This window comes from Hypomesus nipponensis, chromosome 17 (assembly GCF_054491055.1).
Source record: "Hypomesus nipponensis isolate SF chromosome 17, ASM5449105v1, whole genome shotgun sequence".
Classification (NCBI taxonomy): domain Eukaryota; kingdom Metazoa; phylum Chordata; class Actinopteri; order Osmeriformes; family Osmeridae; genus Hypomesus; species Hypomesus nipponensis.
The window spans coordinates 15,515,252-15,527,268 of record NC_140377.1 but is presented as its reverse complement, the minus strand read 5'-3'; the positions used below and the strand labels follow the sequence as shown (position 1 = coordinate 15,527,268).

Here is a 12,017-nt window from a genome sequence, read left to right as displayed (position 1 = left end):
AGCAACAGCAGCTACTGTAGGCTAGCTTGCTCGTTGCACAATTTATCAGGGTCAGCTTCTCCACGCAGGTCTCTATACTGAGACCAAATTTGGCATTGTTACTGACAATGATTACTTCCAGCAAACTTTTTTTGAATTAGCCATTTCCCCCTAAATAAATGTCAAGCTTATTTACGTTTTGGGGGGCATATTTTCAGTCAGCAGATGGTATTGTTTGAATCACGATTCCATCTGAAATACTGCCGGTCACAATGTTGTAGGCTACAATAACTTGTTTCAAAGGGTGTTCTTAATGAATTAATGCAATATGAGTAGCCTAGGCTAAATGCTTGAAAATATCGCTAGAAGGTGTCATAGAGGTTAGCACCGTTTTACACCGGATTGCCCAATATCTTCGTTTGATCCAACTTTTCAACTGAGGCGGCTATAGCTTATCAATATTCCCTCTTGCAGGGGAAATAAGACAACCGTTTCATCCTATACTTCACTTTTTGTATTATGAATTGTAAATGAGCAGCAAAAAATGTATACTTTTAAATCTATGCAATCTCCATAAATAGTATAGGCATACGCATTTTTATATAAAATATACAGAAATATCAGTTGTAAAAATTACAGTTAATAAACGGACCCTGCTACAACCGACGCAAGCACACCCTACAATTTCTCTAGAAATTGTACACTCTCTGGTTATTATTATTTTAATCATTATTATATGGATTGAAACGAGTGAGAATAGGAGTTAAGGGGGCCCCATGCCTGTTTTCGCCTGGGGCCCCCAAATCACTAAATCCGCCACTGTGCCCATAGGCTTATCGATGAGAAGTGAATAAGGCTACTTTATGAAATGTTTCAGGTGGCGATTTTTAAAATTGAGGTGTACATGAAATTCTGCAGCTGTTTAAATTCACTATTATTTATTTATTTTCCTTGGAGGGGCACTTTGACTCGAGGAGGGAAAACGGGCAGTTGCCCGGACAACCTTAGGCATAGCCTGTGCATGTCCCTGTGTATGTACAATTTGTAATAATGTGCATGTCAACAATGTATGTGGCAGGTGTCAGCCGCAGCTGTACTTGCTAACTAATTAACATTAGAGATACTAGCTAACTAAGAGTACTATGACATTTTCACTAGACTGGATTGCTACTTAGAGGTCGTTAAAATGACAAGGTGCTCACGTCAGATGAGCATACAAACACTTCAAGGTTAAAGTTACTTAAGAACACATTATGGGCAGAACAATCTGACAAAAGGTCAGAAGTAAAGGTTGTTACCTTTACTAATCTTAATTTCTATGCTGGAAAAACCTACACCTGTCACCCATCTGTGCAGACCAGTCACTTATCACTTAACAACGTTCTTATCACTGATATTGGTTCTTATTATTTGGATAAAGGTTTTTACCTTTACAAGTCTTAATTTCAGCCACTTTGTGAACAGTTTTAAGTAGAAAACTCTTTGTTTTGACACTTCCTTTGCGATTTATGAGAACAAGGGTATGATAAACTACTGTAGCGACAGTGCTCTTGGTGTCCAGAGTGCACCGCGGCAGGCGGAAGAGCTAAGAAGTATAAGGTTTTACCTTAGTTAGATAAGCATTGTAAAGGAGTTTTATTGTTGTGTTCGTTCTGTTTTGATGTGTATAATGTGATGGTCTGTGGTTTGAAGGGTTTAAGTGTTCACCCTGATTGTGAATGTTGGCTACTTTGATTGGTTTACGAACTGTCCGTCGGAAAAGGTGCTGGTGATAAATAAGAGTCAAGAGCGGTGTTCCTATTAAATTCTACAACGCTTACAAGCGCTACACTATCTTAAGAAAAAAGGTCCAGTCAGTGTCCCTGTTTTTCGTTTAAAAAGATAAATACATTGTATGTGTTGAAGTTGGTGTGTCTCAACTGAACATGTCCCGGAATTTGTCTCAGAAATCTGGTCACCATAATTAGGCTGGAGCTGCAACTAGCGGCCAGCCCACGCTTTTCCCTCTCCTACAACGTTGTTTTCGACAAGCCATTGTTTAAGTAGCCTACTACAGTAAACAATCCATGAGGACATTGCATTTTGCGTTTAGATATTATTATTTTACTGTGCGACACCCCCTTAAAGCTATAGTATAGTTGAAATACTCCGATAGCCTTCAGTCGACTGCTTTTGTGCTAGCCGATAGCAAAGGAACCATCACTGCTATTATGTAATTATTTAGGCTGTAGTCTACATTAGCAACTAACAGGCCACTTGGTGTAGTCTGGTTATTTTCCCAGGAACAAAGCTGGATACCCTTATGTTGATAATAAGATACGATAAAATGTTGAAAACAGACGCACACAATACACAATACACAAACTCCAGTAGGCTAATAACCTACTATTCTGTCATGATTGTGGCGATCTGGCCTACGGGCAAACGTATAATGACATTTCAGTTAAATTGTCTAAATTCACGGCATTGTGATGATTGTGATGACACAATCACAGGGGTTTTAACGATGTTGACCCATCTATAGCCTGAGACAATAGGCTTGTCTATAACATGTAGGTAACGATAATCACATACAAATAGCACGGACAGGGCAGCAGCTCTAGCAAGCAGGGATGCTCGCTCCGCACCACAAAAAAAAAGACGTGCGATGCCCAGTATCGTCTGAATCCGCATTGCACTCCTTACCTTTCAACAAAACCGCTATGGTTCCCAGTGTGTTGCCTCGTATCCAAACGAAACAGGGCTCTATATTTACAGCATCGCCATGACATCAGCATCCGTGGGGAATGGCGGAGAAAAGGATGTTGTCAAATTGTTGCGGTGCGAGTCTGAGAACACTACTAGGTTATAGCGTTGAATGCGACGATAAAAGGAGATATACTGTCATTACTGTGTGTATAATTGGGAACATGGTCTTTCCTCATCCGCACATCATTTCCACAATGTCAGCGAATTGAACAATGTAAGATTCGCCAGCAAGAGCGAACATAAATAAAAGCCGCCATGGGCCTTACCAGCCAACCTTACATCAGCAAAACGGAACACAGAAAGCTCAGAGGGAGCTGCGGTAGCCTTGCCTCCTAACACCGCCTTTCTTAATTGACATACCCTTTCAACCCAAGCTGTGACGCTGGCAGAAATACTAACAAATCGTACACACAATAATTTAAAGTAACACATTTGGACCATTGTTTGTATTAGTCTACTTATTATGTAAATTAATTGTGTTGATTATGTTTTATTGGCCATTGAGTATAGCTTTCTATTTACTTTCGTTTTTAAAAAATGAAACAGCGCTTATGAAATTGTCCGGAAAGCCAACAGAGGGTTTTCACCGACGTCACGTTCTGGGCGGTAACCCGGATGCGCGGCCATATTGGAGGCACTCGGTGTAAACCAAGCCCCCATCCCTCGCCCCTCGCCTTGAAGCAACGGCCCCGGTGGATGTAGGTGGTATTGCATTTACGGTTAGGTTCCCGTGTCTTCCGGTCGTTTTTATTCTATTAACTCCAGTCAACATTTACAAAACTATCTCCCCCAATAATTTGAGTACGATTCTCGAACCTCGCTCATACTAGACCTACTAGCTTTTTCATAGAATAATTTTTCCTGATTTTTGCTAAGATTGAAACCAATCCGAAATGGGTAAACTAGCAGCCCATTTATTTGCTTATGTCAAGAAAAGTTGCCTGCAAATGTGCCTTCAGATACTAACAGGGCACGAGCACAAAAGTTCACATTGGCCGATAGCCAATTGAGCTGAATGAGCCATAGACTTATATTGAATGAGCACAGGGAGAAATGGCTTGAGTTGCCTAACTTATTGTAGCAAGTTTAGCAAATCGTTGTCACACATATTCCCGTTATTTTCAAACAGATTAGATTTTTCGTAAAAACGTTCATGACATGATGGCAAATATATTATGTTAAGCGCGAGCATAGATTGTTGACATGTCTATCTGGAGCAAAGACGAAGATTAATACTTTAACTGTTAACCACAATAGGAAATTATATATATTTAAATAATATTAGTCTAGTTATATTAACTCTATGGTGTAAACAGAGAATGGCTAATATAGAGAAAACTGCCACTCTCGGGAAACTTCCGAGTTCTGAACTTGTTGAAGTTCCATGTGAGGGCGCTAACGAGCGAGTGCAGAATGAATGGAGTTCTATGGAGCGGTACCCCTCAAAATCCACTTTTCTCAGGATATAATTTTTTGTCTAGTAGTTTGAATTCTGAATTCGAAAGGGGAGGCAAAAAAATACACCCTGCTGGCTGTTACATTGTTTTAAAGTCGCCTTTCTGTTCTAAAAAGCTTTTGAAAATGTTATTGACGTCATACATATCGTACGACCAGAGCTACTGCTTTACGGCAAGCTCTGGTCACTTACTTTTTTCTCTCAGGGCATCGACAACACAGCTGACAGGTTAGGCTCTCCCTGCCAATACACATGCTCGAAAGAGTTTTGGCTTGCTAATGTTGTTGCTAATGTTGCTGATGCTCTGACATTCTGATTCCGCTTCAGATGCCATGAAGCAGGAGCTCTGGTCATATTAGTCCTTCACTAACCAATCAGCATTCATTAGCAGAATGCTAGCGTGTTATGGGCAACAACGACTCACCCTGTAAGAAATCTAAAAGACAAAAGTACTTGTTCATTTAACTTTCGACCTATAATCCATGTTGAACATGCAAAAACTAGAATCAAATCGGATATTTCGCAAAAACTACAATCAAATCGGATATTTCTCAACGACAATCAGGTTGAAAGAGACAAATTTAGCCGTTTAGCTCCATAGACTCCCATTCAACATGCACTCGCTCGCGATCACCCCCAGTGGAACCGCCAAATTCGGTACAATGGGGCTTAATAGGGAGTGGCAAGTATCTCCTTAAACAGCAGTGGCGGAACTAGAGTTTTATACATGGGGTGGTCAAGGCTACTTTAGGGGGTCCATAGTCCAGAGTCTTGGGTCACTGTTTTCATTAATATATACTGTGTAATCTGGCTCTATAAGTGCTGGAAAATCCAAAGTATTTTTAGGAAAAAAAGCTCAAGCAGGGATTTATAACAGCATTTATGTGTTACAGAAATAACACAGTGCATAGTTTATTTACAAAACAAAGTGAATTTACACACCCTAAAAAACACTGCAATTTGACTTGACAGGTAGCAGAAATCAAGCAGAAATGGACTGCCCAGCAACATCACACATTTACAGTATAATATTTATGTTCATATATATTATGTTAACTAATAGCAAAGAAAAGTTTTGGAATTGGCCTAAACAAGACAAAATCAAATCTGTGTGATAAGAAACCCTTTGGATGTATAATTTTAGAATATCAGTGTACAAGCTAGTACACAGTGGAGGTATTATTTATTGTACCAACTAACACAGATGAAAACACAATGTTACTGTTAGGCCAAATTGGGAACTGATATCTCGTCTATCTGATTATTGTATTTTTTGGAAAATAAGCCGCATTGTGTATAAGGCGCACCCCCCCAGAATGAGCATTTTGTGTTTGTAAATCGGAGTATAAACAGCATTGGAATACAAGACGCACTTAGAAAGCAAACAACGTTACCGTTGCGCCAGTTAACGTTGAGCTGACCAATGCTCACGATTGATTACTTGCCATCTAACTAGACAACATTCCCAATCAGGGTGAACACTCATTCTCACAAGACCATAACATTATACATTTCAAAACAGAACAAACACAACACTCCAAACAATGTCTCCAAACTATGTCTACACAATTATTTTAGATATAGAATAAGTTTAGCTCGCTTGCAAATCCTGAGGATAGCCTACTGTAGCAGACCTTTCTGGTGATAACGAACACGGGTGTTTTGTCCCACGGGAGTGGCCATAGGCTTGATGCTGACAGCATATGTGAAATCAGTGAGGGCTGTACGAAGAGCGATGTCAAGAAGAGCAGTGGTAAAATACAAGTTATGAAAAGAGACCGCGTTTGTGTCTTATTGTGCAGAAGATCATATACAATTATATCTAAAACAAACTTACAAAGAGCTCGGTTACACTACCAAAGTTGAATTAGTAAGGTTGTAAGCAATGCTAGCGTTATTTTGCTATAGCTAGCTAGCCTATAACATTTCACTGGGTCTACTAGCCATTCGCCTACTTTAGCAAGTATTTCCAAGCCCTGATAGTGTAACTGAAACGACACGGTAGCCTAAATAATTCCTCTTTCAAGTAATAAGCCCCCGTTCAAGTGTTGAGCATTAAATTCGCTGCACGGTCTGTAGAGATCTTGAGACAAAGCCACTTTTTTGTTGTAAAACCGGATTATAAACTGCTTCGAAATATAAGCTGCACAAGCACAAGAAAACTGTAAAATCGGAGTACAAGCCGTGGTTTATTTTCAAAAAATTACGGTAGCCTACTGACAGTCTCAGTTTGTCTGTTATTGGAGTCGAAGTTCTAACATTAACTTACACAGCTAGGCTAATCAACATTCGTAAATAAAATTCTGGAAACCTAAACCCAATGCAAACCTTAAATTTACTTCAAATATTATGCCTTTGTCAATCGCTAAAAGAGCTTGTGGAGCTGTGGAAATATTCTCTATTCTGCTGACTGTTCTTCTTATTCTTCTGTATCTGGCAACAAACGTCTCTCTTCGATTTGAATAATGCACTGCAACGCAGCAAAATAAATGCCTCTCTCTAAGAAGGTCAAGTGAGATGTCAATCAGCATAACATTTCCAATAGCAAATTAAATTTTGGGGTGGCACCTGGGGTGGCCATTCAGATGTTAGGGGTGTCCAGTGCCACCCCGGACACCCCTCCCACCGCTCCGCTACTGTTAAACAGGCTCTACTGTAGGCACGTAAACTAGTTTAGCTTGCTAACGCAAGTGCATAGGTAGAATGTGTGATGATTTAGCCTAGTTAATTGGCAATGGGGCTAACATTATTTCATGTTCCTGACCGTGTTTCATTCAAATAAATAACCCCTGTTTTTATGTCAATCTATAATTCAAGATGCATGTTTGTCCAGATCTATTTTTCAGCAAGATAGCTAGAGCTAACTGAAGCTGAGTTTAATCACGTTAGTTTGTTTGCTAAGCTGTAGTGCTAACGTTAGCGTAAGGGGTCCCATTATCATCCCTCTAGCTCTCGACGCTCATTAGAAAGTTTACCAAAATGTAAATATAAAACAAATTAAAAACGTTATGTCACAGCATTGTACTTTAACATATAGATACACACATATAGTATAACATTCCGGTTTTAAATTCCAATAAGGATATGCCTAGACATTTTATTTTCCTGATTTTAGCAGTTAGCCAAGGGGCCCCATTATTGTCCACCCAACCACTTTCAATGGAGAAAAGTCAAGTTTGACGCTGCTTAAGGCAGATGCTACACATACAATTTGAGAGCATATTTCCATACTCAAATCTTAAAGTAAGAAGCTGTAATTTGGTGTGCAGCAATATAAGATGTGTACTCATCGATGAGTTAATGTATTTTGTTGCTGCTGCATATCTTCTTTAAGAAATTAACAGAAGAAACGGTTGTGGACGACAGGGACATGCACAGGAATTTGAAGGGCCGTTGCTCTGGCCTGAAAAAAGGGCGCCCCCCCCCCCCCCCCAAAAAAAAATAAAAGCCTGCCTACTAATGATAATAATTCATGTAATGCATTACTTGGAGTCGGGCTAGTAATCAGAAGGTTGCCGGATCGATTCCCCGCCGTGCCAAATGACAGTGTGTCCTTGGGCAAGGCACTTCACCCTACTTGCCTCGGGGGGAATGTCTCTGTACTTACTGTAAGTCGCTCTGGATAAGAGCGTTTGCTAAATGACTAAATGTAATGTACTTCCATCATTTATTCTTCTTGTTAAAACAAAATGTTTTAAACTAACCATCAGCAGACATGTAGCTTAGTTTTCCTACCAAAAAATTAGCATTGGATAACAGGCTGGTTGTCTGGGAGGCCAGCTAGCCGTCTGATTATTTAGGCTAAACGTGGCAAAATGAGCCTGAATTTATGAAGATTTTAATTGATTTCAAAAAACTTGATGATGATTGTTCATTTGTTATACATTTCAACAACTTAAAACTCATCTTTTCTGACAAGTTAAAGCAACGTTTTTTTTGACACAGAATAAAATAAACGTGACCGTCTCTTAAGTGCAAGAAAATGCAGGCTCAGGTGGCGGTCGCATGCAGTACCGCAGAGTAAACAGAGTAGGGGGCATAGCCCCCTCCCCCTTGTGACTTCCACTCTCGTTGTCCATAGGCTTATTGATTGGAAGTGAAAAAGGCTACTTTATGAAATGTTTTGGGTGGTGATTTTTTAAATCTAGGTCCACATGAAATTCTGCAGCTGTTTAAATTCACTATTATTTATTTATTTTCCTCGGAGGGGCACTTTGACTCGTGGAATGCAAACGGGCAGTTGCCCGGGCAACCTTAGCCATAGCCTGTGCACATCCCTGGTGGACGATAATGGGGTCTGGAACGTTAGAGAGTTTGAATGGATGATAATGGGGCCGCTTGCTCTACCTACCTAACGGTCAGTGACGTGCGGTGATGTCAGTAAGAGGGTAGGCACTGAGTTATGAAAGCCAAATTACCTAATTTATTGTTTAGGCCAGGGGTCGGCAACCCAAAATGTTGAAAGAGCCATTTTGGACCAAAAAAAACAAAAACAAATCTGTCTGGAGCCGCAAAAAAATTGAAAGCCTTATATAAGCCTTATAATAAAGGCAACACATGCTGTAAGTGTCTAGCTATATTAGCCTTCTATTTTCCATGCTTTATTCAGGGCTGCCAACTTTTGCAAAAACCTTGGAGTGAGATTTGGTATTTGGCCCCACTCGCTATGCGAGCGCACATAGCGCGCGAGAGAATTTTTTTTGCCATTATTGGAGCGCAAAATAGTTTAATTGAGCTTTATGTAAAATAAACATAGACGTTTATCAAAAAACCTTGTCTAGTGATGCCATCACTCCAGCCCTGATCCCATCCATCCTCGCTGACGCGTATCGTTACGGTAGGGGCCCAGCTATTGGTAGCCTATCTGAGAAAACTTTTTGGAAAAGACGGGCTATGGACCCAACCAACGCTATTTGGGAGGCGAGAACTCCCTCACATGGTACAACCCATGCAGAGGCTGCTGTGTCAGAAAGCGAAAACTGTGTAGCCTACTTTAAGAGAAGATAATACAAACGTGAGTCAATGTCAACAACAAAAAATCCTCGACCGGCCAAAAGTGAAGCGGCCCACCGGGAACTTTCCCGATTACCCAGCCCGGCCCTGTTTACAACGTTAACAGGGCAACTTGGTTGGCGTTGCCTTTTCAGCGTGAGATATGCAAGGTGTGGCTTGAGAGCGTGTGAAATGGTTGAAAAGCGTGTCTCACGGTCAATGCGTGAGAGTTGGCAGCCCTGTAATTTATTATCTCCCGGGTTAGAACAAAACTAGCAGCAGTAGTGGAGTTTGGAGATGCAATCCACTTCTTAAATCTATCTTTGCGCTCGTCTAATTTCTCCAGAAGTAATGCAATCGCACTTTTTCTCTCACTCCCAACTGGGTACTCGGCTGCAAATATAGCATGGCTTCCCTGGAAATGTCTTTCCACGTTACTCTTTTTGTTATTTGACAACTTCTCATTACAAAGCAAACATTCAAGCAATCCTTCCGCATTGGCAATGAAAGCAAATGATTCGGTCCAAGAACTGTTGAATCCTCTGTTCCCCTCAGCTGTCTTTCACTTTTTCCCTTTGGGGCCCATGACACACCCGCCGGTTTGTTTGCAACAGCCACCTGTCTGGCACGACGCCGAACTGAAAGAAACGTGTGTCGCAGGCTATGACATAAATCTTTGTAGACAGAACGAAGCAGAAGCAGACAGACAAAGCAGACAGAACAATATTAAAACATTTCTGTTTTAATAATTAAAATAAAAATAAGTTCACACCATCTTTTTCATATTTTTGAAAAATCTCCAGGGAGCCACTAGGGCGGCGCTAAAGAGCCGCATGCGGCTCTGGAGCCGCTGGTTGCCGACCCCTGGGCTAGACCAACTTACGTTTTTCAGGTGGTAGGCTACATCATATTCGACGTCAAACTATGAAAAATAAACCGTTGAAAAATAAACCAGAGTTTGCATTCAACGTTTTTCGAATCACCCGGTACTTTGTAAATGTACTTTAATGAAATGCTGCCATACCACAGATTTCTTTGCCATTTTGACTAATAACACAGACAAAGTAGGCTATGGCGTTTGTAGTTCTGCAGCCAATTGTGCTCGTGCCATGTGCAAAATACCAAAACAAAACAAAGCGCAGATTAACGAAAGGGAAAACAGTAACACCTTTTCTTTTAAATTATATATTTTTTGAGTTTGATTATATGTCTTAAAAAATATAATCTACAATTTCTGTTGAACATTTCGTTAATTCAGCAATGATGACACAAGAGGGAATCAGATCTCACACTGCCATATGGCAGCTCGACTAAAAAAATCTTAGTCGGCCAAGAGCATATCGACCAGAAAATCGGGGAGTGGGGGGGACAGCCCTAATGAGGATATAGTTGATCGGTTTGCTTTGAAGAACGACAACTCAACCGTGACTGTGACTAGTTTTCTTTTTTAAAGGCTTCTCACAGAACAATAGCAACAACAAAACAATAGAGACTGGAGGGTTGGATGCTTTTCAAGCAGGACCAGTCTTGGTATGGCCATCAGTACTAGACACTGACTGGAAAGCACAAGTTTGCCACTATAACTAAAGCTTGTTTGTGGGAGCAGAGATCATTTTGTCATTTTCCTTTTTTAATTCAACTTAATCAACAATAAAGTAGGCTTGTTTTGTCTTAGCTAATGATGGACCAGGGGTGTCGTTAGACCCTTTTTTACTGGGGCACGTGTGCTGTGAGCAAAGCGCACCGTCACTTCATGAGTAACTGTGTACAGGATCGTGAAAGCGACATTATCAGCGGTGGAGCTTACATGTAAAGATGTGTTATGCCAAAGCAGTATCCCAATCAACGCTTGTAAAATCAAAGCATTTAAACCGAAAACTAAATAGCCACTACAGCACGCACACAGAAGTTCAGGTGTCGGACTCGGCGCGCAAGTCAGAATTGAGGTATGCTAAGAAAACATTACATAACTAAAGAAAGTTTCTAAATGATAGGCCTACCAATGATCTTATTTTGACTAAACCATAAAAACAATATTACATGAAGCTAAAAAAAAAGTATTTGCGCTCAAATGAATGCAAAAGAAATGTGCGCGCTCACATGAACTATTGATGTTCCTGCTAAAGCTGATATCAAACTTGTGTATCTGAACTGTTGTATAGTGGGTTAAGAAAGGGGAGTTACTATAGAAGAGTAGTATATTATGTGCAGCAAGCTTGGAAGAAAAAAAGGGATATGAATAGGGGCCTATGCCCCAGGAGAGCTTTATGTCTGACAACGCCCTTGGCATTGTCAATAAGATGCATTTGCACTGATCCAAGTTATCAATTATTGTATGTCTGGCAGAATAATGTCTCTGAGTCCACATCTCAATCAACCTCCTCCCTTGATGTATTGTACTCACTCATCATGTCTTTGCTTTATTAAATATTTCTCAAAAGATTTCTACCAGTGTTTTAGGCCTGTTGTAGATGTTGACAACACCTGTCTGTGTATTAGAAGAGGTACCTTACACCTTAGACTCAGCTCACGATACAATATGTTTCACGATACTGGGTGTACGATACAATACATATCACAATATTTTAATTTTCTTCATTCTTAATTTTCTTTTGAAAACCTAAATTCAATTAACAGATTTATTTCCTAAACATTAAACATTTTCAATAATTGGGTGTGCTTTGCCTTTGGCATATATGTGAGAGAACAAATCTCTCACATATATCTTCTTATTATTATTAGTGTGTTTGCTGAAAGCAAAAACACTATTGTTATTCTGCATACTGATTATTTATTTTTTATTGGTGGCCAAGCCGCGAAGCGTAGAAACACCTTAAGTTTT

At 40.1% G+C, this 12,017-nt stretch overlaps 1 protein-coding gene across 1 annotated transcript in view; it reads right to left on the bottom strand.

The window, feature by feature from the left end:
- The window catches only part of fbxl16 (F-box and leucine-rich repeat protein 16), a 31,416-nt gene extending 28,416 nt beyond the window's left edge, over positions 1–3,000 (bottom strand). Inside the window, exon 1 of the mRNA XM_084676585.1 lies at positions 2,665–3,000. Within this exon, the coding sequence (XP_084532711.1) occupies positions 2,665–2,756 (92 nt within the window). The 5' untranslated portion in view covers positions 2,757–3,000. The remainder of the gene's footprint in view (positions 1–2,664) is intronic.
- Positions 3,001–12,017: the final 9,017 nt, after the last annotated feature.